Source organism: Alternaria arbusti, assembly GCF_024043155.1.
Source record: "Alternaria arbusti strain BMP 1465 chromosome Unknown scaffold_12, whole genome shotgun sequence".
NCBI classification, from domain to species: Eukaryota; Fungi; Ascomycota; class Dothideomycetes; order Pleosporales; family Pleosporaceae; genus Alternaria; species Alternaria arbusti.
Window position 1 is genome coordinate 125,013 of NW_026249952.1, and position 26,590 is coordinate 151,602.

The window sequence follows — 26,590 nt, forward strand, 5'->3', positions numbered from 1 at the left end:
CAGCCTCAGCAGAAGGGGCCGGAAGAGAAGGATAAGGAGGGTCCGTGTGGATTGCCTGCAAAGTGCGATATCATGTAGACGTGTCATTCCGCTTCTTCCGCTCCCTTGTTGTCCTCTTAGTCAAACAGCTGCGAGACGAGATAAATGAAATAAAGTAATACCTTCATCAGTTCAGCCATCGTAGCTTGACCTATGACCGGATTGAATATCCAATCTATGTATTGGATAGAAACACCGTGTAGACTTAATTGTGATCATTTGAGTTCGACTAAGACTATGTGACTTGTATTGCAATAGGAATGGGAAACATTTTGGTGAAGAAAACATTGGGTATCATTCTGTCCAACTACTATCGAATATCTAGAATCAAACTGCTGAAATCTATCACACAAGACCTCAACGAAGTCCATACCAAAAGAAACGCTCCGTCTATACCAACCCCAAAGAGAACGCCAATCCCCGCATCTCACCCAGATCTCTCTACCCATCTTTCTTCCCCTCGTCCCCTTTATCCTGCGGAACATGATCATGAATAAACTCATCCACCCAATCCTTCACCCCATCAGCCTTATGCGTCAGCCACTCCCACCAGCTTTCTTTCTTGTTTCCCTCTCCCTTCTCCCCATCTTTTCCATCACTCTTCTCACCATCCTTCAACTCGTCTTTCCCACCACTCGGCGGTGTAGGCCTACTAGGCACATCCTCCAAACTCGGACTCGTATCTTCCAATCCAGACGCTGACGCCGCGATGCTTGACAAGGAGTTTAAGTCTGTTGCTGGCATGGACGCGAGGTTTGATGGTTGTGATAAGGAAGACGGGAGGGTGGTGGAAGAAGAGAGGGTGTAAGAAGACACGGGATCTTCGGGTGTTTCTTTTTCGTTGCCAGAGACCGAGTCATCGTCGGAGTGCAGACCGACTGGTTTCAACGGCAGGCGCAGCGTACCGTTGTTGGGCGCGGGGTTGAGACCGATGGAGTCGCAGACGATGTTGTAGAGTTCGATGTTTTCTGTTGGGGTGGTGTTAGTTTACTTCCTTTTGTGTATATGCATGTGGATATGTTCGAAACTTACGGAAAGGTTCCATCCTGCTCCCAGCTTCATGCGGGAACGCAGGCCCTCTCGCGATGAAAACAGCCCTCATAAGCGGATGTTCGTGATCGTATCCATGGAGTCCCTTTGGATGATACTCCTCACCCGTCTTCAACCCCACCTCAACGTTAAACTCGTCTTTCGTTACAATCGCCCAACCCGTCTTCGGTACAATCCACAGCGGAGCGATCCTGTCGTTTTTGCTAAAGTGGTAGCGCTCCGGCATATTCTCATCCCGCAAGTAGACATCGAGATTGGGGTTATCCTTTGTACGTTCTAAGAGCTGGTTGTAAAGACGATGGAGCAAGGCTGGGTCTTTGGGACGGAGACCGTAGAGCGGCCAGCCGTCTGTGTGGGAGAGTTCAGCGGGGTCGATGAGGTCCTCAAGTTGAATCAGGCGGGTCTTGTCTGTGGTAGCCATGCCATGGTCTGAGACGACAATTACGTTGACGATGTTCGTTAGGTTGCGCGCGTGGAGACCGGCTAGGATACCTGCCATCATTGTGTCGGCGTTGGCAATCGTCTTGCGGATTTCGGTGCTGTTGGGTCCGAAGCGGTGGCCGTCGCCGTCTACGTCGGGGACATATGCTGCGATCAGCTGAGGTCGCGGTGTGTTTGCGCTCGCGCCGATATCTTTAGGGCCAGGGAGATCGAGGAGTTCCATTATGCGATCCACCTTTGTAGGCAACACTTCTGAACCGTTGTACTTGTCGATGTAGGCAATCTCTTGGTTCAAGATATGCGCTTCGGAACCTGGCCACATGTGGACTGCTGTCCTGACTCCCTGCTTCTCAGCTGTCACCCAGAGAGGTTCGCCGCCCCACCAGTGCGGTTGTAGACTGCGCTTTGGATCCGTGTAGTAGAACTCCTGTTCGAGTTCTGGGTCCCAGAATGTGTTTCCTACTACGCCGTGCGCTTCGGGGTACATGCCCGTGGCCATTGTGTAGTGGTTTGGGAACGTGACGCTGGGGAAGCTGGGCATCATGTACTTCGGCGATATGCCCTCTGCCACGAACTGGTTGAGCGTAGGTGTGAGGTTTCGGTATAGGAAGTCGGCGCGGAAGCCGTCGAGTGATATGAGGATTGTCGTTGGCGCAAAGAGTGAGGTGCCGTTGGAGAGCATGGCTGCTGCTTCTTTGACGTCTTTTGGCGTGGAGAGATTATACGTGGTTGCGAGGAGAACGACGAAGAGGACGATGATGGAAACGTATATGGCTATTCGGCGATATAGACTCTTTCTGCGTACCTGTAATCTGTTAGCTTCCTTCGCGCATCCGTAGACGCTACACACCTTCCTCTGCGACTCGCTCGCAAGTAACCGCTGCTCATCGCTCAATGAACTTCTTCCCGATCGGAAACTCGTACTGGAAGCGCCAATGCCTTCTTCCATTTCGTACATGAGCGCGCTCGACTCTTCATTGCCGCCTTTCCTGCGCTCTTTCATCTCCTTCTTCTTATCCCACTTTCCGACCTTGACGCTCGAGGCTCTACGCCCTAATAAGCCCTTGCCGCCATCTTTCTGCGTAAGAAGCCTCTCGCGCTCGTCTTCTGAATCTAGAATGTCGTGATCGCGTTCGTCAAGTTCGCCGGAAGGTCTGCCATCGTAGCCTTCGTCGTCGGAGGTGTGGTCGTACAGGGTGCGCTCGTCGGTGCCAGCATCGGAGCTAGGCACTCGTTGCGATTCGTTGTGCGGTTGCGAAGACATGATCGCGTCTTCAGGCGATATATTACATAGCTAGGTGGGAAAGAAACGTTGCGCCGCTACGGTGCTCAACATGTTTGGGGGTCAGCGACCCCAGACGTGTCGCTTGGCATCCATGTTTCACGCGTGCAGGACGGTTATGTCGGTCGCGTAAAGGCGCTATTCGGTAATTTACTTTCACTAAACCTTCATCTACAAATTGGGGTGAACAGAGCACTTGACTTCATTTTGTGCATGCAGCAGATAATAGATTATCCAAGATCCTACATTATTTCCGTTACTCAACATTCGTTCATGCCATCACCAAGATCACGTCACGGCCGGCCTTCCACTTGAGACCTGCGCCGGCTATCTTCCCCTTAGAGCAAACCCACAACAACAACCACATATGCTCTGCAAGCTCTCCCCAATTAAACAGCTGCACGCTCCCAAGAGTTTCAGAAGTACCCTTCTCTCGGTAGAGATATGCGCCCCAGCCGAGTCTGCCATCTTTCAGCGGTTCACACACGCCATCCCAAAGGTCTTTCTGAGCCTGCGCAGGCCAAGTCGACAAGTCAATGAGCCAATAACCTCGTTCATTGCCCACTGGATCGCGTGACTTTCCAATTGGTTTGAACTTGCCTGGATATTGTTCCTTGAGGGCTTCCAGGTAGGGTGTTACCTGCCGAGGCCACGTCTCCGGACTCTCTACACCTATCTTTGGTGCTGGAGATTCAACTATTTCCGGATAATTGGTGAAGTCTATGAGCGGATCGGAATTGTCGATTTCTTGCACCTTGCTGTTCTCACTGGCTTGGTCTTCTGCTAATGGAGAAACTGGCTTTGGCGCATCAGATGAGCGGAAGCTTTCTTGCTGAGTTGGGACGACGCTGCTGGATTCGGGATGCACTTCTGGAGAAGCAGGCGTCTTGGCTTCTGATATATCGCTACCTATCTCCAGGCGCGTACCTTCCCGACGATTCACATCTGCGAGAGGTACCTGGGGCGAAGACGTAGCGCTAGGCGCATCCGGCTCTTCTGCTGTAGCGACAATCGTGTGTTCCGCAGGCTCAACAGGTGACGAAGAAGCCTCCTGCGTAACATCCCTAGCGTCCGACTCGTCTCCGGACGTGTTCTCGGAAGTCATCGAAAAGCTATCCTGCAATTGACTCTGTAATGCTTGAACCGCAGCTTGCGTATCCTCAATAAACGCCGTATCAGCATCCTCAGGGCTGCTAGGAACATCTTTTATGGACCGCCGTTTGCTAGCAGCGCTTGACTTGGGGGTTGCTTGCGCTTTCCAGTTTTGATGGATACGTTCTAACCGCGCAAGCCGACTAGACGTTGGCGCAAAGTCGTCTTCTCCCACGTCGTCGGACGACGCGCCGACGTATCCTTTGGGATTTCCATCGGACGATAGGCGAGATGGAAAACTGCCGTATGAATCTTTGCTGATCGATAAGATTGAGGTGTTGACGGACCCGCGAAATGAACTCCCTTTGTTCGGTGGCGAAGGGTCGTTCACTTGCGAAGTAGCAAACTGACTCGACACATCGTGTTGTGGTGTCTCCTCAACGTTTTTTCGATGCGGTCTAAAGTCGAGATAAGCGTCGGCCAAGGAACGGTAAAGTTGGTCGTTTTGGCGAGTAGCCGGGGCGGAGATGTGGACCAAAAGTTCGTGTTCATCGTCCATAGTTGAGTACGAACAGGTAGATCTTGAGGTTTTCAAAATCCATCGTAAGAGATATATCCAAGAGCGATCCACGTAAAGCGCGCACGGAGTGTTGTTGCGTGAGAGGACGCAAGAAGTCAAGTGTAGACGAAGAAGGGTTCAGCGGGTTCATTGACGCGACTTGGCAGGTGCGAGTAAGGTCTGTGCACCTTCTCACGAACGCATCACCATAGTTGTCGATTTGCATGTGACGGAGTTAGGCAGTTGAAAGACATGTTCAGAAATCTAAGGTTCACATCACCGAATGTAATCGTTCAGCTTCAGGACAGCATCGTCCAGCGTCGTCATTCAATGGTATGTCGTCTATCATGCATGCTATCATGTAACCATCCCTACGGATATCGCTGAAGAAAAGAACCGCATCCCTTTTTGTGACCCAAAAATTACTCCTCGTCATCCTCGTTCGGGGCCTGCATCTCCTCGATGTCCTCCTCTTCGAAAGTGTGCATGGGTACTGAGTAGAGGCGGAGAAGAGACTTGTTGGGGTCCTTGACCAGGACGTATTTGCCCTCGTCCATGCGAAGTACCATGTCAACAATGGTACGGACGATAGCCCATCCGTTGTTGAGGTTGAGTGCCATCTGGGCGGCGAAGTCGCGGGGCTTGGCTGTGAGGACACCGAGGATGACGTGGTCGTTGTTGTTCTTGGGGTTGGTACGGGAGACGAAACTGTAGTCATGTTAGTTGAGTCGGATGTAACAGATTGAAATACGTACCCAAGCTTCATGGTATCGGCCTTGGCCAAGATACTCTGCGTAGTCCATCGTGCAAGCTTGCAGGAGTTGTTCTTCATCTCAGTGGCGAGAACAGCACCCCTCTGGCTAGCCAACTTGGACCTCCAGTCGAGCGCTCCACCAGCGCCTTGCGCCTTGTTGTCGAACTCGTTCAGGGCCTTGATGGTCAGGTACTGGTCCTCACCGTTGATGTTGTTCTTAACAACAGCGTCCAACTCGGTCCGGACAACCAAGTGCAGAGGCTCCTCGTCCTTGTCCAGAGACAGATCGAAACGGCGGTACCTGTAGGCTTTGGAGGCTGGTGGGTCGGTCTCGACCTCCTCGTTGTAGAAGGGATGCTCGTGGGGCATGCTGACCTTCTGGCTCTCGGACTCGGTAACGACCTGGAGGGGGAAGATGTTGTTGATGTGTGTGGCTTCCAGCATCAGAGCACCAGGGCTGTTGATAGAGTCCTTGTTGCCCTCGGAAATCTCAAGCGGCGCGTCTGCGGCGTTCTCGTTGACAGTGACCATGTCCAGACTTGAGCCATCGCGCTTGTCGATGAAGACCTTGTTGCCCCGCTTGGTGAAGACCAAATCCCAGGAGTAGACCGACTTGGTGGCGCACATGAGCATGGAAAGAACACCATCGGTAGCGAATACAGTGCCCTCGTCCTTGTCGGCGAGCTCCTGCAGGATAGGATCGCTGGAGGTGGTGACATTGTAGGCGGCACGGTCGAGGACGTTGAGTTTGCGCTCCGAGGTCCTGGCACCGGGCTGCTTGTCGTAGCTGCGGTCGTAGTAGTAGAGGAATCCGTAGTTGTCGATGTCCTCGCCCTCGTGGGTGTCGAGGTTGAGCTTGCTGAGACGGGAGAAGTCAATCTCCTCCATGACGTTCCATTCGGGCTTGACCTGAACAGAGGCATCGCGGTTGCGCTGGGGCTTGTCGTCCCTCCAGCCAAAGCGACGTCCTCCCCTGCCGCCACGTCCACCGCGCTGGTTGTCGTACTGGTTTCCACCGCGGCCACCAACACGCTGGAAGGTGCCCCGCCCGCCGCGTTGCGCCTGTCCACCTCGCGCTCCTCCACGTCCACGGAAGACGGTGCCGCCGCCTCGTCCGAATCCTCGGCCGCGTGCTGAAGTACGTGTGTTGTCGACGACGGAGAAGGTAGCCTCCTCTTCGGCGGCCTGGATGGCGAAGGGGTTGGTCTGCTGGTTCGCGCCGTATACCTGCTGGTCTATCAATTCCATTAGCATCCATATCCTTCTCTTTCACCATGTCCAAACATACCCCTGTAGTTGCGATTGCCGTATTGCTGGCGTCCTCCCCGCTCGCGGTCCTTGCCCTCAGTCCAGTCGGCCATGCGCCCCAGCTTGTCCGCCTTGGAGTAAGGCGCGAACGGCACGCCATCGAGCATCGACTCGCTGGTGACGGGCGGGCCCCATCCTGAAGTGTCGGGCAGCGCGGACACGAGGTCCAGTAGTGATGCGGGTGCCATTTTGTGAAGTTGCGGTAATGCTGGGCGCTCGTTGTTGCCGCACAGAAATTATGTGGGCAGTCAGATTCCGCGCTAACGAAACGAAATTCCCAGGTTCCTACCCCGCGCTCACCTTCACTCAACCCTCAGCACCGGGCGCTGGATGCCATCACCCACTAACATTCATGTCCGTGGTGTACAACATTATATCGGACCTTCTTTCTTTTCCTATTTAAATCGTTCCTCGGATTGCTAGGCATTATGCGCGGAATCCTCCAACTGTCTCATCTCTTTACACCAGCCATGAGATTACATATAGAGATGGCGTTCCGGTGGGAGTGATGCACAATGCAGACGCTAGACTCAGCCATGTGCTGGACCGTGAGTGGTACGTTGATACCACCTCTCGCTGCATAATGACGGGGTTGCTGCGCCGAGGAACCTATTCATAGGTAGGTTCGGAGAGGTTCATGCACACCACAGCTACATGAGCCAATGAGCCCCCATACCTCCTCGGATACGCTCATGCCCTTGAGAACCGGTGAGTGGAATAGAAATGAATCAAGTTTCTACGTCTTTCGAGAAAGTGGCGCCTTCGGCGGCTCTGCTGTTAATAGGCAAAACAATGCGATCGTTAAAAGTAGTTATAACTAAGTAATGTAATAGATAGAGAAGAGGAGATTAGTCTAGCGCATTGCTTTTATACTTGCTACTACTTGCGTAACTACAATATAGCTAAAAGAGCTCTATAGTTTACAAAGACATACCTAAGGTACTATTAACTAAACTATAGTTCTACTTTATAGAAAAAGGATAGCCTGCATACTTAAATATTAAGGTTAGAATAGGCTAGAATAGACCTAGTAGTAGTAGTAGTAGTACGTCTTTCGAGAGGCGGTTTGGCTACGGCATTCGAGAAGCAGCACGTTTCCAAGCCTTACTTCGCCTTGACATGCCCAACTACAGGTTTGGCTTCGTCGGCGCATCCGACTTCAACAAACTTCCCACGATTATCAAGAGCCAGATCAATTTGTATCTTTTCCATTACCCGTTCTTACCTTCTTCTGTATACACAAGATGCGGTACAAGTCTCTCGACGAGACGAAACACAGAATGTGGTATAAGCCTCTCGACCAGACGAAAAACGAGATCCGTGTCCTCAAGTTTTTGAATCTTTCCAGCCCAGTCTCAACCGAAGACACCATTCGATGCTCTATCAGAAACGTCTCGCTAGGAACCCCTCGACACTTACAATGGCATCAAGACTACTGGGGGGTTCAGAAATCTCCGATAACATGGGATAGATTTACCAGGTCTGTAGATCTGCGAGACTCAGCCCTTGAAAAGACACCCTTGGACCAGGCCACACATACTGGTCTACATGGGAGCTCCCCTCAGTGCAGCAGCGCTCGTTACGACTGGGGAGATTTTGAAGCCCTGTCATACACATGGGGTAATACAGGCGAGACAAAGATCATCTACGTAAACGGTGTTCGCAAAAACGTTCCACGCAATCTCGAAGAAGCCTTGAGAGTGTTGCGAAACCTGGATGAGACCCTTCTGGGTATGTGCTACTGGATAGATTCATTGTGCATTGACCAGGAAAATATCAAAGAGCGAAATGAACAGGTCAAGCGTATGCAAGAGATCTACGGTCGAGCTAGAGCTGTGATAGTCTGGCTGGGTCGAGAGAATGAACAGGATAGAATCGCTGTTCAGAGAATGCACGGTAGAAGTGTGGGAGACCGTACACTGCAGCCTCAATCCGAACTGCTCGACCTCCTCGCTTTTGCACAAAAGCCATACTGGAATCGGTGTTGGATCATCCAGGAGCTCGCCATGAACCACAATTCAACTCTTTTCCTATGCGGGGAGTCTAAGCTGACGAGAACGATGATACGGTCGGGCGCCCTTCACGCTTATCATGTAGCACGACGCTCTGATGAATGGAACCCTCAATCCGGCCACAAGTTACAACTCGGGGCATCGGACATGTTTGACCGCATGATCTATCTCATATATCAGATTCCTGGGACCAATATTGAAATAGGCCCGAACAATCTGTTGGATCTTGTTCGCCGAGCTGACGCAACTGATGAGAGGGACAAAATTTACAGCATACTTGGCCTGTTGGATCCTGCCATTTCCGCAGGTGTTACGCCGAACTACTCAATCTCAGTGCAGCAAGTCTACACGAATTTCATGAAGTCCGTTATCAAGGCATCAAAAAGATTGCACCACATCGCCTTCACAAATATTTCAGCTGAGCAAGGGTGGCCGTCATGGGTACCTGACTGGAGGAAGCCATATCAACGCCACCACCTCAAAGGTTACCCATACCACCTAGCGAGCAGAGACATACCTGCTCGATTCAGGTTTATCGAGAAACAAAAGCATGGAACTTATCTTGCATGCAGCGGATTCCAAGTCGATACAGTCGATGGTATCGCAGCCGAGCCGACTCTGAATTCTCATGCTACGCAGCCAGGTACCGTCTTTGATAGATACAGAGGTCAAACATTAGAAGCAATCGACCACACCTTTAGTATGGGCAATCCTGTGATGTCAGGGGACCGACTCTGGGATATCCCGTGGAATTGGAGTTGCGAAACTGACGACAGCCTGGCTGGCATCCACTCGAATCCGCGATTGCTCAAAGTTTTTCAATCCAGATACTTTGAACGATGGGACAAGTTCAGAAGACATAACGAAGACTTCTGCATCGGTGGCCAGAAATTACGAACTTTCTTCCCACAATCTGACGGGCGTGGTGTGGATATCGCGCGTACCCTCGAAAACGTGCGTTACACGGTACACCTCTTAGATCATAGAGCTTTGATAACGACAAGAACGGGTTATGTGGGGTTGGCTCCGGCAGAAACTTGCCCGGGAGATGTTGTTGCTATTTTGCTCGGCTGTTGTTGGCCAGTAGTTCTAAGGCCATGCGATGATGGTCATTACCAACTCATTGGTGAATGCTACATTCACGGTCTGATGAAAGGAGAAATCTTCGATCAGCAGCAGGACGAACATGTATCAGAGCAAGATTTCATCTTGTGCTAGGAAGAAAATATAGAGCGCTGTCATCTCCATCAATCGCTATCACTCTCCGGATCCAAATTCCACGCCTCCCCCTCCTCAAACACCACCTCACACCCCCGCTCACTCAGCCCCAAGTCCCCCCAAAGCGCCCTCTCATCCCCCTCCCGTCCCTCCCCTCTATCCCTCGTAACAACAACACACCTCTTTAGCCCCTTCATCCAATCCAGCCCATACTTCCCCATCTCCTTAACATGACCCGCCGTCACCGCAGCAGGCTGGAAATCCAAACGTATATTTTCAACCCGATTGACATAGTCACGCGGTATGCCCCTGACAAAAGAGGCGATAGTCTGAATAAATTGGAACCCGAACGTATTCAGTCGCAAGATGAATCCAGCCGTCTCGGCATGTACTTGTCGACACACCGTCCTTCTTGCGAATAGGTGGTGGATTGGATACCGCTGAGATGTGGGTTTCGGGTAACCGAAGGGTTCTACGTGGAGGTGAATGCGGGGAGAGAGTGACTTCCAGACGGTGATGCATTGTTCGGTGAAGGCGTAGGGGTAGATTATATTTCTGATTTCGCCGGGGAGGCGGAGGAGAGGGGAGTCGAAACGGTTTTGTGTGGTGAGTGGACTATCAGCGGCTTCCGATGACAAGGATTTGAAAATGTGATAGGGTACGGGTGTCGTCATCGTACGTGTCGGGGTGTATCGACATGGAACGCTCAATTCAATTCCCATCTACATAGATAGGTGGCAAAGCTATAAGACGTGTGCTTCGCATGCTTGCTTGCTACAAACACCTTAGTTAGGTGGAAACACTCATCGAGCAATGGACATTGGAGGGCGACAACTTCAAATCTTCATATCCATTAATTTGTTTTCAAGCCTAAGCTCTACATCTTATCTTCTCCTTCCCCTCCGCCTTTTTACAACCTCCCCCTCTTCCTTCTTCCCTCTATACAAACGTTGTTGAAAACGCGATTAAAAGTCTACTGATGATGAATAAGTGAGAACAAGCTGGAATCGCAACATACGATCCAGCATTGCTAATTACAAGGCTTAATAAAAATGTGTATATCCAAAGCAGGTCGTCAAAAACGTCAAATGTACGGTCTTTGTCGGATAATCGTGAAGTATCGCTTGCGCTGCGATGCGTTGCGATATGATGCGGATGAACGCTAAAGTCGATGATGGAGACGTGCCGCCCAGTCTATGCGTGTCGAAAGGTTTTCGTCCAGGGCCAAGGAAGATTTAGTCAGTCCGGCCCTTTCCATCAACAACCCCATTCGCCCTCCCATTCTTCTCACTCGTCTTCTTAGGAATAGTAAGACAGTTGATACCGAGGTAATCACAAATACTTGTAATGACCAAATGCGCCCACTTGCCATATACAACAGCAGCGAAGACGAAGTAAGCGCGTAGGTACCAGAGTTCAAAGCTAGCGGAGATGGGACCGAACGTCGTGCCGGGGATGGTGAAGTAGGGGTGGTTGATGAGCAGGGCGCCTCCGATCATCGGTGCGAGCATGATGGTCCAGTAAGGGAAGGGCTGGTGTGTGAGATGCGCGAGGATAATCTTGGTGGTCATGCGTCCGAAGACGAGAGACATGGTTAGACAGTAGAGGACAAGGTGGTTGTCTTCTAGTAGTTTCGAGTATGGCGATCCGAGCCAGGCCATGGTGGAGACGACGAAGATGACTAGCGGTGTCCATTCCTTGAGAAGGGGCAGCAGAGGCTCGTTCCTGGAGCGACGCGCTTTCGCTACGTTGACGATGCAGGCGGGGAGGTGGGCGGCGAAGAAGGTGAAGAGGATGATGGGTACCCAGAGTTCCTTCAGGGTTACGTCGCCGATTTCTGCTTTGTAGGATGGGAAGTAGGTCGCGAGGGGTTTCGACCAGATCTCTGGGCCGAAGTAGCCGGACATGCAGATGAAGGTGCATGCAAGGATGAGTCCCTCTGTGAGGAGTTAGCAATGTCCGCGCCAATCAAGTAGCTAACGTACCTGTAGGACCGTTGAAGTAGCCCAGATACAGCGTATGGGTGTGGTATGTCTCCCAAGTCGAGAAGAACATGGGCAGCACAGGGATCAGCGCAGTGAAGGCGCCAATCTTGGTCGAGCCGTATCCAACGGCCGCCGTCTCGAGGAGACTGGCCAAAGTGCAGTTCAAAGAATCAATCCCATGGCTACGTCACAATCAGTATCGTGATATTGGCGCATTGGGCTGTGTTCATCACGTACTCAAAAAGTTCTCCCAGCGGGCTCGAGGTGCCGGTTCGGCGCGCTTGCTTTCCGTCGACGTTGTCCATGGTGGAGTACCTGCAGGAGATTAGCGTAGCCCTCACTTCCTTGTGCTGTTGTGTTTCTTACATCCACATGCCAAAGGCGAAGCTGTAGTATACCCATGAGGGCGCTGGTCCGACCAGATCCGGGATGTAAAGCTCTAGCAGCACGACGTTGCCCAGGATAAAGAAGAAGCCTAATAACGTGACGAGGTTCGGCGCCAGCCACAGCGGCAGCAGTTCGACAAAGGCATTCCACTATGTTCACGTCAGGGCGCGTTGCGGTTGCGCGGGTGCAGGGTGCGTACATAATGCTTGAGGATGTAGCGGGAGATGAAGGATTTGTCGACGCTCGAGTATTTGTAGGTCCTGAGGTGTTGCAGCGCATCTTCGGAGACGCACTCATGCCTCGCGGTTTCTGCGCAATTAATCATGTCAGTTGGATGCGCGTCGGGGGATCGTCAAGGGGGCGTACCTTTGCTCGGCGGCATGGCGGGATTGTGTGTGACGGGGTGTGGGAGAGACATGAGTTTGGCGGGGCGGATTAATTTATATAAGGGTCGTGGCCATGTGGTGAAGCGGGGAATATGCGCTGCAGGTGCCGCCTGTCTCTTGTGGGATGGGATGAACAACGGGATGGCTCTGGCGGGCGTCAAACTTCTAAAGGGTACGGGTCCGTCGGCTCGGTAGAGCCAACTGCAAGGGTTGGTGCCATGCGAGATTGCACGTCATCGCTTGGCTCCAATCGCTGTTGCACGTGAAGATCACAGCCCAGGTCTGGTGCGAACATTACACAGTAAAAAACAAAGTACTTGAGATGCTAGTCTGAGACTGATGCGCAACGCAATGGGTTATCATTACATACAAATGCCGACGGAACAACTGCTGTCCAAGCTCTTTACACTGAGCTTTGCCACGTGGAGGCTCACCCTGCCTTCCGCTCACTCACTCAAAACTTCCAAATCTGTACCTCAACTCGGACGGCGCATCAACGGGTGTGGGCGCCTGTCGTTCCTTCAAAGTAGGTCCGCGTCGGTCATCGTTCTATGATTCCGCAGCAGCCTTCCTCTGGTCCTCCTCCTTGCGCATGTCTTCCAGGAATTTCTCCCACGTCTCGATAGTGCCCTGGAAGAAGTCGACATGCGCATCTGCGAGGTCGCCCAGAGTATCCTTGAATTCGACCGCTTTGATGCGCTCAAAGTCCTGTACCTCCTTGACGGTGTGCTCGTCAAAGGCCTCACTATTTTTCTTGGCCAGCTCAACTTCGCCCGTGAGTCGCTCAATCTCAACCTCCAGCTTGCGGACCCGTTGCCGGCGCGCTTGGTCGTGATCGATACCCCGGAAGTCTTCTACCTTGGATCGCAGGAAGCCAGACGCACCCATGCCGGCCCCTGTCGCGCTAGCCAACGAATCCCGATCCGCGGCAGATTTGGCAAGGTACTCACTCAGCTGTTCGAAATCGAGCTGCTTGCCTTCTCGTGTGCGGAGTAGTGTCTTGACGGCCTGGATGTATGCGTCCATGTCGCGCAGACTAGTGAGGTAGTTCTGGTCTGTGTGGTCGCGGATAGACTTGAACCCCTGTGAGGTTGTATTTACAGAAGCAGCGAAGGATGTCAGGTTCCCTTCGACCGCAGGTTCCATGGTCGTCAGCTTTTGGCACTGTGTCGCTAGATCGGCGTAGTCGGTCTCCAGATCACCCTGTCGCCTGGCTACCTTGACGGTAACCTTCTCCACATTGTTCAGATCCTCGCCGAGCTTGTTGGCACGCTCGACAACTTCGATGAAGCGCTGGTCCGGCTTGTGAATCTTGCTAAAGGTGTTGATGAGGCTTTCTGTGACAGCATCCACGAAGCCGCCGCCGCCCTGGTCGGAGCCGCTTGCAGCTCTTGATGACCGTCCCTTCATGTGTTGATTCCAGTCCGGGCTCTCCAGGAAGTTGATAACCAGGGCCGCTCTCCGTAGCACTGGATGCAGTGATATCCGCTTGAGGAAGCGGTGCAGCGAGTGGGCGCGTCTCTGCATGAAGTCCGGGCCAAAGCGGTCTCCACGCACATACTCCATCTTGTGCTTGTCGGGCAGCGGCGGGACGGCGCATTGCGGGTATTCTTTCGAGAGCTGTTTCCAGAGGAAGACGAAGTCTGTGAAGCGGCGGCGGACGGAGAATTCGGGTTTCTGGAAGGACTGGAAGTCGGACTGCGGGGATGTTATTAGACCCCGAACACGTAGGAACAGTGGAGCTGCAGGAAGAGGCACACCTTTGTAGTTACGAGGTACGAGACATATTGGTTTGGTGTGCCTGGCAGCTCTTTCTGCGGGCTGCCGACAAACGTCTCCAGGCGCCCTTCGCTGAAGTCGGCCGCCATTGCGCGTCTGCGGACCTCCTGCGGATCGCGGATGTATATGAGGCGGCTTTTCTCAAGCTCGTCAAAGTCGCTAATCCGGTCGTATTCGGGGTCGTCGAGTAGATCGTCGAACTGATATGGCGGGCTTGTTGGCGTGGGCTGTGTTGGACAGCTCGGAGGTGAATCGGTGACGTCGGCTGGGTACCCGGGCTTAGCGCCCTCCAAGGTGGGCGCACGATTCCTGACGCGCTCGTACATGGCTTCAAAGTTGTCGGCGCTCCTATGAAGCCAATGAGAGTCTTTTACAGCGACCATGATGTAGTGAGCGAGCTTTACAAATATGATTAATAGTGTATAACGAGTGCAGCTAACCGCCACAACCATGGAGGGTCACCAAGCATGTACAGTGAATGGAGAAAGTGCGACTTGTCTAACAAACACGCGCAATTGCCGCGTCCACACCGAAATGCCGCCAAACATAGCCCACCCTTGTGAGAGAAAACAGAGGTATCGTGAGTGACCTTTAACCAACCAAGACCTAATCCGAGACATGGAAAACACATCAATCGTCATGGGCGCCGAAGCGCTTGCTGAACTCTTCAAAAAGCTGCGGGGTAATTTCGTCGCTGCTGTTCCCGTTGACCGTCCAGAGCACGCCAAGCTTGTCGTAATGCTCCAGCAGAGGCTCGCTGTGTTCCTTGAAGTTTTTCAACCGCGCCTTCCACACCTCTGGGTCATCATCCGCTCTTTGTGTCAGCGGCTCGCCCGTGATATCGTCCTTGCCATCCACCTTTGGCGCATTGAATGTCGTGTTGTAGACACGCCCCGATGCCTCGTGTACCCAGCGGTTGCATATGCGATCGATGATGATGTCACTCGGGGTGTTGAGGTTGACTACCATGTTGATGGGTACGATGTTGTCGAGCTGTATCGCTTGGACGGCGGTTCTTGGGAAGCCGTCGAGTATAAATGAAGCCGATGGCCTGTTGGAGAAGGTGTAGCGGGGGGCCCGTACCGCCGAGGGGATCATGACTGCATCTACCGTCGTCTCTGGCACGTCCATGGAGCTGAAGTTGAGCGCATATGGCCGCAAAGCGTTGTCTCGTATCCAACCGCGGTTCGTGAGTTCGTTGACGATGAGGCGCAGGATCATGGCGTCGGGTACTAGTTTGCCAGCCTTCATCGTGGATTCGGCGTGTATGCCTGCGCAAGTCAGCATTTTTCGGTATGGAGAGAGCAACGCGCATACCGAGAGGTGTCCGCTCCCGAACATTCTTCCTCAGCAAATCGCCAGAGCTGATTGACGAGAGCTCAGGGAATTTTTTCATCATGCGCTCCGTCTGAGTTCCCTTCCCGACGCCAGGCGCGCCGACCAGTATGATCCTGGCGGCCTTGGACAACCGTTGGACGGTCATTGTTGTAATGTGTGTTGTCGCTGCTGTATGCTATAGAGGCGATCTAGGAAAATGCTGCTAGGTGTAGTCCAGGTCGGTACGGTGAATAAAGCTCGAGGGCTCCGCCGAGGGCTCGTAGTTACTAAAACAAATCCATGGCGAAAATTGTGTGGAATGAAATGGAGGATCGGAACTAGGGTACGGAGAGAAGTGACAGGAGGAATTATGGAGTGCCCAGACGCGGAACCTGGGTTAAGATGGGAGAGGGACGATTACCGTCGGATAGGCGTGGAGTGAGGGGACGGCCCAGCATTCACGGCATGCCATTCGCAAGCCGCGCTGTCGTTCTTGCGGACATCGGAGACCCCAGCGCCTCGGCCAATTGGCGACAATATGCCGACACACATAGAGAATACCCATTGGTCCTTACGTCTCTTCGTACAAATCCGAGGTACATGTTGCTGCCTGCCTGTAGCGTCCCATGGCGCACATGTCATGCGTCCATCCGGTATCTTCCTAGCTGTCACCATGATGCGCGTCAGGCGAATGGCTTATGCGCCCGTTGGTGGCGACCAAGCTTTACCCAGCAGATCGCCCGGCGGTCCCTGAGACTAAGTCCGAAGACGCAACGTCAGAGGAACCCATTTTCTCAGAGCTGCATCACTCCACACTCCTTGCATCAAATTCCCAACACACACACAGCCTTCTCTTTTCTACCCTTCATCTGTTGATTCACTACCCACACTACTTTAATCGTTGTACTATATACGTCACTCCCTACACTTCCCCCGGCGCAATGTACGCCGGTCGCACTGCCTCCAGGGCAGCGCCCGCAGTATTCCGAGCGGGCATCAGGACCACTACCAGAGCTCATCGCCCCATGCTGAGGAACTCACCCGCGATTCGCATCCTCATTCCGCTACGCGCCCTCCAAACTGAGTCGACATCGAACAATGCGCAAAACTATCCGCCTCCTGGTTTCGACCCCAAGCAGGCCAACCAGCACCTCCTCAAGCCCCAGCAACAGTCAAAACAGTCTGTCGAGAAGTCGGACCCCATCATCCCCAAGTCTGGCGCAACCTCCAACCCGAAGACACCCGCGCAAGATGTCCAAACATTAAGCGAGCTGAAGATGGACAAGTCGGCTGCTGAATCCAAGGACGAGAAGAAGATTCTGGCCAAAAGGGACGCAGAGAAGAAGAAGTTGACCGTCTGGCAAAAGGTCAAGAAGGAATTGGTCCACTACTGGGATGGCACCAAGCTGCTGGGCTTCGAGGTCCGGATTAGCTCCAAACTCGCTCTCAAGATGGCCGCTGGGTACGAGCTTACCCGCCGTGAGCGTCGACAAGTACGTGTTTGAAGCCAGTATTTGTGAATTATACTAACAGACCTAGTTGCAACGTACCGTACAGGATCTGGCCCGCTTGGTACCTTTCCTGCCCTTCGTTATCGTCCCCTTCGCCGAACTGCTGCTCCCTGTAGCGCTCAAGCTCTTCCCTAACATGCTGCCCAGCACGTACGAGGGTCAGTCGGCTAAGGACACCAAAGCCCAGACGCTCCGAGCGACCCGAAAGGACGTTAGCGATTTCCTTCGTCAAACACTCAAGGAGACTGGCCTGCCTGTCTCTGCTGAGAACGCGCAGACAGAGGAGTTTGCCGAATTCTTCCGCAAGGTGCGCACCACGGGAGAGAAGCCAACACCAGAGGAGATCATCAAGGTGTGCAAGATTTTCAAGGACGACCTCACCCTGGACAACTTGTCTCGCCCTCAGCTGGTCTCCATCTGCCGCTACATGAACATCACCTCTTTCGGTACAGACAACTTCCTGCGCTACCAGGTCCGCGTGCGCATGCGCCAGATCAAGCGTGACGACCGAGCCATTGCCTACGAAGGTGTTGAAAGTCTCTCCGTTCCTGAGCTTCAGACTGCCTGTGCCAGCCGCGGTCTACGAACCTATGGTGTCTCTCCTGGCCGGTTACGGGACGACCTCACTAGCTGGCTCGATCTCCGCCTGAAGCACGGCGTTCCATCAACTCTTCTCGTGCTGTCCAACGCATTCGTTTACGCCCAGGGCAAGGAGACCGAGATGACCTCTCAAATTGATGCTTTGGAAGCCGTCCTCTCCAGTATCCCTGAGGAGCTGTACCACGAAATGGATCTCGAGGTCCGCAACGCCGAAGGTGCCGCAACCAACAAGCAGCGTCTTGAGGTCCTCAAGGAGCAGCAAGAACTCATCAACGAGGAGAACGAGCAAACCGAGACCGTTGAGAACAAGGCCACAGCCTCGCCCAAGGACCACGAGGACATTGACGAGAAGCCTGCCCGGGACGCACAGGAGGCAAAGGAAGCCAAGGCCGAAGAGGAGAGCAAAGAAGCCGAGGCCAGCGCTGGTGATGCCGCCGGTGGAAGCGCCGAGCGTGCCGAACAGGATGAGCGCGCCTTGAAGATGGATGACCCTACCGGCAAGGGTGAGAAGCCCGCTGAAGCGAAGAAGGAGTAAAAAAGAGGAAAGGTCGCCCATCAAACAGGACCTACTCTCTACTTTTGTTGTGTATAGCTACGAAATCTCTTGTCATTGGCGTCCCGAAAGAAAGGTCCATAGAAAATACCCTGTTCCGATATCGTTGGATGGGAAGGACTATAGAATTGTATATCGTATAGAGATGCGAGATCATGCTCGCTAGTATAAAGCTATTGAATGAAAGTTATACATTCAACTCTATCTCGTGTGGTTTAAGTGCTGTGTGTATCTAGGTAGGCTTCAGACGGAACCAGCAGTCTAGAATATTGACGTCACTTGCACATCCCCCACCCCCCACCATCGACGCCTCGATCGTACCTCAATCAAGCTTTCTGCCAAGCAACACGCATTAACTTGGCAGTGAACTACTACTCTATTTATTGCTTCCCTTACCTAAATACCTAGGTAGATTTATTCCTATCTTCTTCTAAGTCGTTAAAAAGAAAGCATACCATCGAAATGCCAGACGCAGCGCAAATCAACCGTTCCATCAGTACTATCAGGACGGAACTGGAGTATCTCGTCTCAAGTGGTGTTTTGGCCCCGCCGCAGTTGCAGTCTATTCAGGCGCAGTTACCTGTACGTATACTTTCTACTACGTCTTTCCTACCTTTGTCTTGTCTGCTTGTCTCATCATTGGGCTCAAGAAGTGGAAGAAGAGAGTTTATGAATGGAGATGAAGAGCAGATGTTAACTGATGTGTACCCAGCAACCAAACGGCCAACCCTCGCAATACATCGATCCCAAGTACGTAGATGGAGGGAACCAATTCAATCCCGCACTCGTCGCGCAACAAGCTCAGGATCCGGCGCATCCGGCGAATCCGAATCATCCAAAGGTATGCTTTTGTTTTTGCTAAATTTCATGCCATACGCTACATCAAAACCATGAGTTTGAAACGCAAGAAAGAGAAGAGGAAAAAAAGTCTGCAAATGATTTTTGGAAGTTAGGGAAGCTGACTGAAAGATAGCATCACGAATGGGCGAGTAAGCTAGCGCATAAATTTGGGAATGCGGCCGTTTACGGAGCTGGAGCGACGTTTGGTGCGGATCTGGTTAATGATGCTATGAGGAAGTTTTGAAATGGACGAGAGATGTAGATGCGGTAGGGTAGGTGCTCATTGGTACCGAATGGAAGATAAGTGGGCTTCTTGTGCCTGCTATTAGGTACGGATATTTATGTCCCACTTTCCAATACACAGCTGTTGATTCGATGTTTTGGAGTGATACTTTGGTACTGACTCACTTCGAGAAGTATGAGTCTGGTCACCCACGGGTCATGCTCCTGGAATTGTCCTCTTCGAAAAAACGTCTTTCTCACATGGGGTTATATAGCTTTACATCTCAATCCCACTCCTCCATACCACTTTCTCCTCAATCTCAACACCACCATCATGCCACGAAGAACCTCAAAACCCATCTCCGCCGCTCACCAAGCCATCGCCACACAAAACCAACTGAAGTCCCCCTTCCTCCGCCTCCCCAGCGAAATCCGAAACCAAATCTACTCCTACGCCCTAGGCGGCCATGAAATCTACCTCATAACCCTCCCCAGTAACGAGAAGAAGAAACGACTAGGATGCCGCCCACCCCACCAAAAAACCTGGGAGATGCACCCCATCACAGAGAAACTAGCCATAAATCTCCCGCTCGTCTGCCGCCAAATCCGATGTGACCTAGGAGCCTACTACCCCTTCATCCACAACACCTTCGGCGCAACGGTACTCGCGGGTTTCCACTCTATGTTACACAGGTTTACGATTGGACAGAGAAACAGGATTGAGCTGGTTGTTACGGACCATGAATATTATCCGACGGGGAGATGGTTGTGGGTCCGAGAGTACATTATGCTTTGTGGACTGCCGAGATTGAAGCTGGTTGTGTTGAGGGATGTTTCTGGTGTGGGGGAGAGGGAGAGGGAGGAGATACGCAGGACGTTTTTGGAGGAACTTGGGGATGGCGTGAGGGTTGAGATTGTGGATGATAAATTGGGGTAAGCTGGATATGTGGGGGTTATGGAATTGGGGATTTGTAGATGACTTCTTCGCACGCCGAGGTAGCCATAGCGAAATGGACCCTAAAGTGGACGCGTACGTGCGTAGCGTAACAAGAATAATTTCTATGTAACATCTTGAACACTCAAACAAACACAATTCATTCCAGTATCGAAATACTCTACCCGCCTGTCGCATACGGTACAATAAACCAACCTCAATGCATCTACTTACTACCCATCTCAAGACGCTGCTCCACGACACTAACCCTCCCACTCAAATCTCGCTCATCAATCTCAACAACAGGCCCATGATACGTCTTCCTCGCCCAAACCGCATAATAAACCGCACTGATGACCGCTATCGTGCCCGTTACCAAAATCGCCCAGTTCATGTTCGCAGGCGTAACCTCCGCAAAGCTAGGCCAGAAACTGAAGAAGAAAACGAAGCTAAGATAGGCGCAGGCAAAGACATTGTTGGCGATGCCTATAGCGCCAGGAAGACGCCAGGGGCCCCATACAGCGCGGACCATGCCGTCGCTGGTTGTGGATTGGCTGTCTGTGTCGAAGGATTCGCTGGGTGGGAGGATGGCGCCGGTGCAACGGCGGTAGAGGAGTAGGGAGGAGGTGAGGAGGTAGGAGGAGAAGAGGCCGGCTATAGCGACAGAGATTACGCCGTTGAAGGCGGTGGTGGATCCGATATTCACTAGTGCGAGAAGGCAGGCGATGAAGCTTGTAAAGGCTACGGCGTAGACGGGTATGGATGTACGATCGCTGACCTGGTCGATGTTAATACTACCTTTCTTTCAAACGCAGGGCTTTCAAGTATGCATACCTTGCTCAAAGTTCTCCACCCAGGTAGACCACGGTCTCTAGCGAACGCCCAGCAGATTCTTGATGTTGAAGCGGAGAACCCTACGTTCGCACTGATGGTCAGCACCATGACGATGGATGCCATGACAGCGGCACCGGAGCGTGATTGGACGGCAGTGTGAAAGATAGCCATGAAAGGGAACGCAGGGTTCTCTAGAAGTACATCATCGAGATTACCCATCCGTAAGAGCACGGTCACCATCATGACGAAGCCGAGAGAGCCGTTGATGGCGATTCCAGTCATGATGGAGCGAGGTACGACGATCTGTGCGTTTTGAATCTCCTCAGACAGCTGCGCTGATGTATTAGTGTCTTGCTGCGAAGCCAGATGCTAGAAGTAACCTCATGTAGGAATCTCATGTAGGAAGACACTCACATGAATCGGCCCATCACCGCCAACAAACGCAAAGACACTCCCCATAATGCCAATACAAAAGCTCAATCCCTGAGTCTGCCAATGTCCCATGTTTACGAACGTGGTAAAGGTCTCTTTCGCATTGCCCTGTGGCCCAAGAACCAGTAAAGGAATTAAGATGGCGAAGAAACCAAGGATATGCAAGACCAATAGCGCTCCTTCGAACTTGGGTAGTAGCCATCCTGCAGCAATGTTGATAAAGACGCAAAACGCAATGATGGCCCAGTAGAGGAGAGTGACGTGCCAGTTCTGAGGAATGTACGTATCCGGTTGGCAGAGCATGAGAAGGCCTTGAATGAGGCCACCGGTGAGGAAAGCGCCGGACCCGAGTGATGCTAGCCAGCCACAGAGAGTGAGCCATCCTGCGGGGAAGTTGCGTTAGCACTCGCTATCGATAGAGATCGTCGAGTTTAAGGTTTACACACCTGAGATGTAACTCAACAGTTTTTGAGAGCTTTTTGGTGCCAGCATGGAAACCCAGTGGTATTGACCACCAGATGTAGGTGCCCTTTGAGGTGGATTAGCAATCGTCTCCTCGTCGTAAAACGCGGATTTCAAGCCGGACATACATTGAAACAAGCTCGCTGAGCACCATGAACACAGATACGGTGCCGAGCCATACAATGAGGTAGCCATAGATGACACCAGCGGGGCCGCCACTGCTTCTTTCAGCACAACTGTCTCATGGTCGATGTGTTGTGTCATGTTGTGTACTCACTTCTGGAAGCCGACCAGGAACAGCCTGAGAAACTGTCAGCGACGTGTCAACGTGTAGTACGAGGTAGTACGACGTACACAAGAGATCCTTCCCAGGTGATCAAGACAGTGCAGCTGAAACCGAGGATAGATAGGAAGCCGAAGCGACGCTGTACTTGCATCAGCCATGTTCGTGATCAATGCAGAGGGATACATACCTTCAGCACAGCTTTCTTCCCCAGTCTTGCCAGAGCAAGATCATCGTGCTTGTCGCTAGAACGTGGCCTTGTAGTATTTAGTTCCGGCTCACTGGATTTAGTCGAGGAGAACGCCATCGTGCCACCAATACGAGTACAGGTGAAAAGTCGACACAGCAATAAAAGCGGAACTCGTGAGACGACCGATGATGGAGGAGATGAAAGAGAGAATAAGCAGAAGGATAAAGAGAAAGAACCGAGTTGCCGTTAGAACCAAGTAGCCGCATAGATGAAGAACTAGGGCCGCTTATGCACAACATTGTAGCCGAGATGATCCTCGTAATGATCCCGACCGTTGACCTATAGCCTGTTCACCAATAGGATCGTAGCACCAGTTGTCGCAATCCGGAAGACCTGCTGGAAGAAACCTAGGCGCATATGCTGCGTGCCGTGCCACCTGCACTGCGAAACGAGGGTACAGCAAGGGTGTGCGTTTCTGAAATGCCGCGCCAATTTTTACATGTGTTGGTTTGTGCTTTCTAGACTGTGTTACATACTATAGATATAGATTTACTGCAGTATTGTTGTAGCCGGCATGCGGGCTACTGGTTCTACTTGCACTGCCCAACTCTTCGATACTTGGATGCTCCTATCCGGCCCGCTGTATGAGGGTCTGGAATTTTCGGAGCGTCCCGATCGCGATATGTCCATGAGTTGGTATCCTTTGCTGTCGTCTTTGGAGGTTTGCTCTCCTCGACGGCGCAGATCGTCCAATCGCATAAGTCCTGACTCAAAACCCTCCATGAAAAGCTTGGTATACGGAAGACATGTAGTGACGATAGCAAAACATTGCACAATCTGGTTGCAGATAGACGAGCGCCAGTAACCGAGTGTCATGTCGTCTTTCAAAGCGGAATTGGTGCTGTCGCGATTGAAGAAGCTAAGCTGAACCGCAGCAGCAACAAGAACTCTTGTGTAGCTTGTCAGTATTTGAGATACGTGTAGGGCTTCGTACTCACAATAAACGACATGAGAACAAAGCCATGACCGCTGCCTTCCGTTGCCGTCGCATGTGAAGTTGCGCTGTTATGCCCAATTCCAAGGCCACGATCGCGAGCTCTGTCATGATATTGAAGCATGAGACCGTATTCCACCAGGTCAACTGCCTAACGTCAGCAGAAGCCGACTACGCATCTGCGTAGATTACTGACACGGTCGATGCACTGATCCAATGTTCTGTCCCATGGTCGTGGCAGCCGGCACTCGAATGCTGCGACCAACACAGAACAAACCAGCCACAAGATTATAAGAGCCAAGACGCCGAAGTTGATTCTGCGGTGGAGTTCGGATGGAGTCAGATGATGGACGAATGCGACGACAGCAAGCTTCGAGAAGCCGAGGGAGACAATGAAGAGTATCATTGCGGCATATTCGCTCTTCGCTCATATCAGCGCTCCGGACCAGGTACTCAAGCGGAGGTAGAAGGTTACTTGGAGATTCGACTCGATCTGATATCCACTCAAAGTCGCGATCGGCTTCCCGAAACCGTAGTGTGCTTGCAGCAATACGGCAACAGATTGTGCGACGCAAAATATCTGGCAATACTTATTAGCAAATGTTGCTGAGTCTGTTGATGCTTGACTTACCAGGGATGCAAGTACGAGCCATGACTCGATAGTCAACGTCCGAAACACGTAGAACTTGATGCCGGCATGCGTCAAGAACGCCAGGAGACTGGTTACGAGAGTGAACCAAGTGATGATCTGAACGATGGGCGTCCAATTCAAGTCCGACAAGATGACTTGATACATCGTCTTAGACATACGCTAGAAAGGCTGTTGAGCAGAAGCCGATCGACGACTACTGCGAGAACGGACATGTTGTATGGAATGTGGGGTGAGCGGCGCGGGTAGCAAGAAGCAGGGTGAGCGTATCAGGTACGGACCCGCCAGTGCGGTTCTTTTCGTGATGAGTAGCACAGCAGAGCTGTGCCACATGCAGCTGCGCAAAAGTATAGCAGTTGGGAGACCATAGTGGCAATGTCGCGTTGAGCATAAAGCGGCTGGCACGCCGGCTAAAAGAGCTTTTCATTACCTCACAGAACGCTCGACACCTCATGTGTTTCTGCTGAGGCAGTCGAGGAACCTTTCGCGCAACCTTACGATCTCGCGGAAAGCTCGGAGGGGCACAGCATGTGGCCTATCGTTGTAGTTGCGAACGTGTGCTGCAACTGGTGTGAAGTGGGCACACCAACACAGCCACGTGTACGGCGTTGTCTCAGGAGTTGACTGATCCGGAGGTGGTTCAAGTTGCGCGCTTGGTGAACGGCTGCTCGACTCCAGTAGTTAGGTTAGACGGCGATTACCCAAAGCCTCGGGGCGCAAGCAGGTTTTATCAAGGTATGCAGGAAGTATCAAGTCTAAGGGCGAGGCTGGGATGTGATCTCCAGACTAAAGCAGTGTCGGGAGCGGTCCGCATCATTGGTGTTAGGTCTTCCTTGTCGGTTAGTCGGACGAAAGCCTCTGTTAGCCTGTAGCGCGATGGCGTGACGCTCGCCTGTCAGAAAGCGAGGGTCTTCGACTTCGCGAAGCAGGCCTCTTGAGATTGCGACTGCACCCATACCCTGGCAACATGGCTGATTGGCTTGCGGCTGAACGGAGGGACACGCTCCTTTTCACAAGAACGGATCGAGCCACCGGAAAAAGTTCTGCGTATATCTAGGTAATGCTGGCGATGATGGTATACAAGTGTTGAGGTGGGTGTTGTAAAGGGCGAGTTGAGACTGGTGATGCGAACTCGGCCCAAGTGAGGATGGCATGACGCCAAGACACTAATTAAGCTAGAGTATATCTGGGTAGTGAGGGGTAACGATTGAGTGCTACGATACACCAGGAGACGTTTTTGAACCACCACATCGGCACATCCTAGCAGGGTGTGAATTTACACAACAGCGTTCATGTCCGGCGGATAAATTCTGCAGGCGGCCGGCCATGCCACGCGCTATCGAGCTCCGAATCGACCTCGGGAGTCTCCATTTAGCACTCTACCCGAGATAGTTAACGATTTCAATATTCTTCGATCGGTAGCTGCAAATATCTCGCCTGAGTTGAGAGTCTTGACGGAGACGAGGAGTTCAGAACGCAACCTTGGATAGGTTTTCCAGTGGACTGAACACTAGATAACACATCCTCAGGCCGAACTTTATTGCGCGACATTCAATTATCGTATTCTACGACTCATTACATACGTAAACCACCTCAGAAGCAACTTTTCAGTCCCTCCGCTCACCATACCCATAATCCGCTCTAATGAAATCCCACGCACACCACTGAACCTCTATAGTTGCCTTCACACCCGCACAATCATTCCCAAACAGACTTCTGCATGCCATCCTAAAGTCCCTCATTCTCTTGTTAGTCGCCACTGTCCATTCTTTCCGTGCTTGTTCATCCTGCAGTCCATGTGGAAGCCAGAAGCCGACTTGCTCGCCGCTTGGCTCGAATTCGAAAGGAGCATGTGGATTGTGGCAGTGGTATGTACACGATGGATATTTCGGATCGCGGACGTTATCGCGGAGGCGACGCCGGCGGGAGGGACAGTGTTCTGGGCAGGGGTCCGTTGGCTTCGGTATGGGTGACAGCGTGAGTGTAGGATCTATAAGCTCCTCGGTTGTCGAAGGCGGTGTTTCGATGCCTGTGGAGCTGTCGCCCTCACTGTAGATTTCGGTTTGTAGTGAAGATAAGTCCTCGATATCTTCGGTATGCTCAACATCGTCCTCTGCCTCTTCGATCTCCTCTCCGAACAGTGTACCTATGCTTCCTCTCTCAAGGCTGTCTTCCTCTTTCTTGACCTTCTCAACATGTACCAACTCCTCCTTCAGCTTCTCATCAGGTACATAGCATCTATGGTCCGCATCCCACTTTCCAAACCCACCCCATGTCTTCAGTGCCTCCATTACACTCTCAACGTCGCAATTTGACCTCAATACGACCGCCGCAAACCAGTACCCCGGCTGCACGAACACATCCCCCCTGTCTTGTTCCAAATCTAATGCCATTTCAGAGCAGTTCCGGCATTGACACTTAAGCCCTCCCACCTCCAATATGTCCACCGCCCCAAACTTCGGGAAAGCAGAGAGTTT

General features: G+C 52.2%; 11 protein-coding genes across 11 annotated transcripts; 2 read left to right on the plus strand and 9 right to left on the minus strand.

The window, feature by feature from the left end:
* Window positions 1-480: 480 nt before the first annotated feature.
* Window positions 481-2,794, minus strand: J4E86_007987 (uncharacterized protein; the record flags this gene model as incomplete). Its single annotated transcript, XM_051448502.1, has 3 exons — window positions 481-1,007; window positions 1,072-2,335; window positions 2,381-2,794. 3 exons carry the CDS (start codon window positions 2,792-2,794, stop codon window positions 481-483), a joined length of 2,205 nt encoding a protein of 734 aa, XP_051300098.1.
* A 289-nt stretch (window positions 2,795-3,083) lies between these two features.
* On the minus strand, window positions 3,084-4,463 carry J4E86_007988 (uncharacterized protein; the record flags this gene model as incomplete). The annotated part of the gene is made up of 1 exon (XM_051448503.1): window positions 3,084-4,463. One exon carries the CDS (start codon window positions 4,461-4,463, stop codon window positions 3,084-3,086), a length of 1,380 nt encoding a protein of 459 aa, XP_051300099.1.
* A 422-nt stretch (window positions 4,464-4,885) lies between these two features.
* Window positions 4,886-6,713, minus strand: J4E86_007989 (uncharacterized protein; the record flags this gene model as incomplete). The annotated part of the gene is made up of 3 exons (XM_051448504.1): window positions 4,886-5,171; window positions 5,219-6,452; window positions 6,506-6,713. The coding sequence occupies 3 exons, from the start codon at window positions 6,711-6,713 to the stop codon at window positions 4,886-4,888; spliced, it is 1,728 nt and encodes a 575-aa protein (XP_051300100.1).
* A 4,277-nt stretch (window positions 6,714-10,990) lies between these two features.
* On the minus strand, window positions 10,991-12,509 carry J4E86_007990 (uncharacterized protein; the record flags this gene model as incomplete). Its single annotated transcript, XM_051448505.1, has 6 exons — window positions 10,991-11,694; window positions 11,741-11,922; window positions 11,978-12,055; window positions 12,107-12,276; window positions 12,327-12,436; window positions 12,494-12,509. The coding sequence occupies 6 exons, from the start codon at window positions 12,507-12,509 to the stop codon at window positions 10,991-10,993; spliced, it is 1,260 nt and encodes a 419-aa protein (XP_051300101.1).
* A 553-nt stretch (window positions 12,510-13,062) lies between these two features.
* J4E86_007991 (uncharacterized protein) lies at window positions 13,063-14,675 on the minus strand (the record flags this gene model as incomplete). Its single annotated transcript, XM_051448506.1, has 2 exons — window positions 13,063-14,211; window positions 14,274-14,675. 2 exons carry the CDS (start codon window positions 14,673-14,675, stop codon window positions 13,063-13,065), a joined length of 1,551 nt encoding a protein of 516 aa, XP_051300102.1.
* A 247-nt stretch (window positions 14,676-14,922) lies between these two features.
* J4E86_007992 (uncharacterized protein) lies at window positions 14,923-15,775 on the minus strand (the record flags this gene model as incomplete). The annotated part of the gene is made up of 2 exons (XM_051448507.1): window positions 14,923-15,563; window positions 15,610-15,775. The coding sequence occupies 2 exons, from the start codon at window positions 15,773-15,775 to the stop codon at window positions 14,923-14,925; spliced, it is 807 nt and encodes a 268-aa protein (XP_051300103.1).
* An 859-nt stretch (window positions 15,776-16,634) lies between these two features.
* J4E86_007993 (uncharacterized protein) lies at window positions 16,635-18,255 on the plus strand (the record flags this gene model as incomplete). The annotated part of the gene is made up of 2 exons (XM_051448508.1): window positions 16,635-17,102; window positions 17,149-18,255. 2 exons carry the CDS (start codon window positions 16,635-16,637, stop codon window positions 18,253-18,255), a joined length of 1,575 nt encoding a protein of 524 aa, XP_051300104.1.
* A 1,414-nt stretch (window positions 18,256-19,669) lies between these two features.
* Window positions 19,670-20,058, plus strand: J4E86_007994 (uncharacterized protein; the record flags this gene model as incomplete). The annotated part of the gene is made up of 2 exons (XM_051448509.1): window positions 19,670-19,996; window positions 20,029-20,058. 2 exons carry the CDS (start codon window positions 19,670-19,672, stop codon window positions 20,056-20,058), a joined length of 357 nt encoding a protein of 118 aa, XP_051300105.1.
* Window positions 20,059-20,495: 437 nt separating this feature from the next.
* Window positions 20,496-22,587, minus strand: J4E86_007995 (uncharacterized protein; the record flags this gene model as incomplete). Its single annotated transcript, XM_051448510.1, has 8 exons — window positions 20,496-21,047; window positions 21,104-21,433; window positions 21,518-21,918; window positions 21,982-22,064; window positions 22,126-22,215; window positions 22,275-22,298; window positions 22,352-22,422; window positions 22,471-22,587. 8 exons carry the CDS (start codon window positions 22,585-22,587, stop codon window positions 20,496-20,498), a joined length of 1,668 nt encoding a protein of 555 aa, XP_051300106.1.
* A 432-nt stretch (window positions 22,588-23,019) lies between these two features.
* On the minus strand, window positions 23,020-24,272 carry J4E86_007996 (uncharacterized protein; the record flags this gene model as incomplete). The annotated part of the gene is made up of 5 exons (XM_051448511.1): window positions 23,020-23,419; window positions 23,469-23,611; window positions 23,661-23,885; window positions 23,940-24,044; window positions 24,096-24,272. The coding sequence occupies 5 exons, from the start codon at window positions 24,270-24,272 to the stop codon at window positions 23,020-23,022; spliced, it is 1,050 nt and encodes a 349-aa protein (XP_051300107.1).
* A 1,579-nt stretch (window positions 24,273-25,851) lies between these two features.
* On the minus strand, window positions 25,852-26,404 carry J4E86_007997 (uncharacterized protein; the record flags this gene model as incomplete). Its single annotated transcript, XM_051448512.1, has 2 exons — window positions 25,852-25,940; window positions 25,990-26,404. 2 exons carry the CDS (start codon window positions 26,402-26,404, stop codon window positions 25,852-25,854), a joined length of 504 nt encoding a protein of 167 aa, XP_051300108.1.
* Window positions 26,405-26,590: the final 186 nt, after the last annotated feature.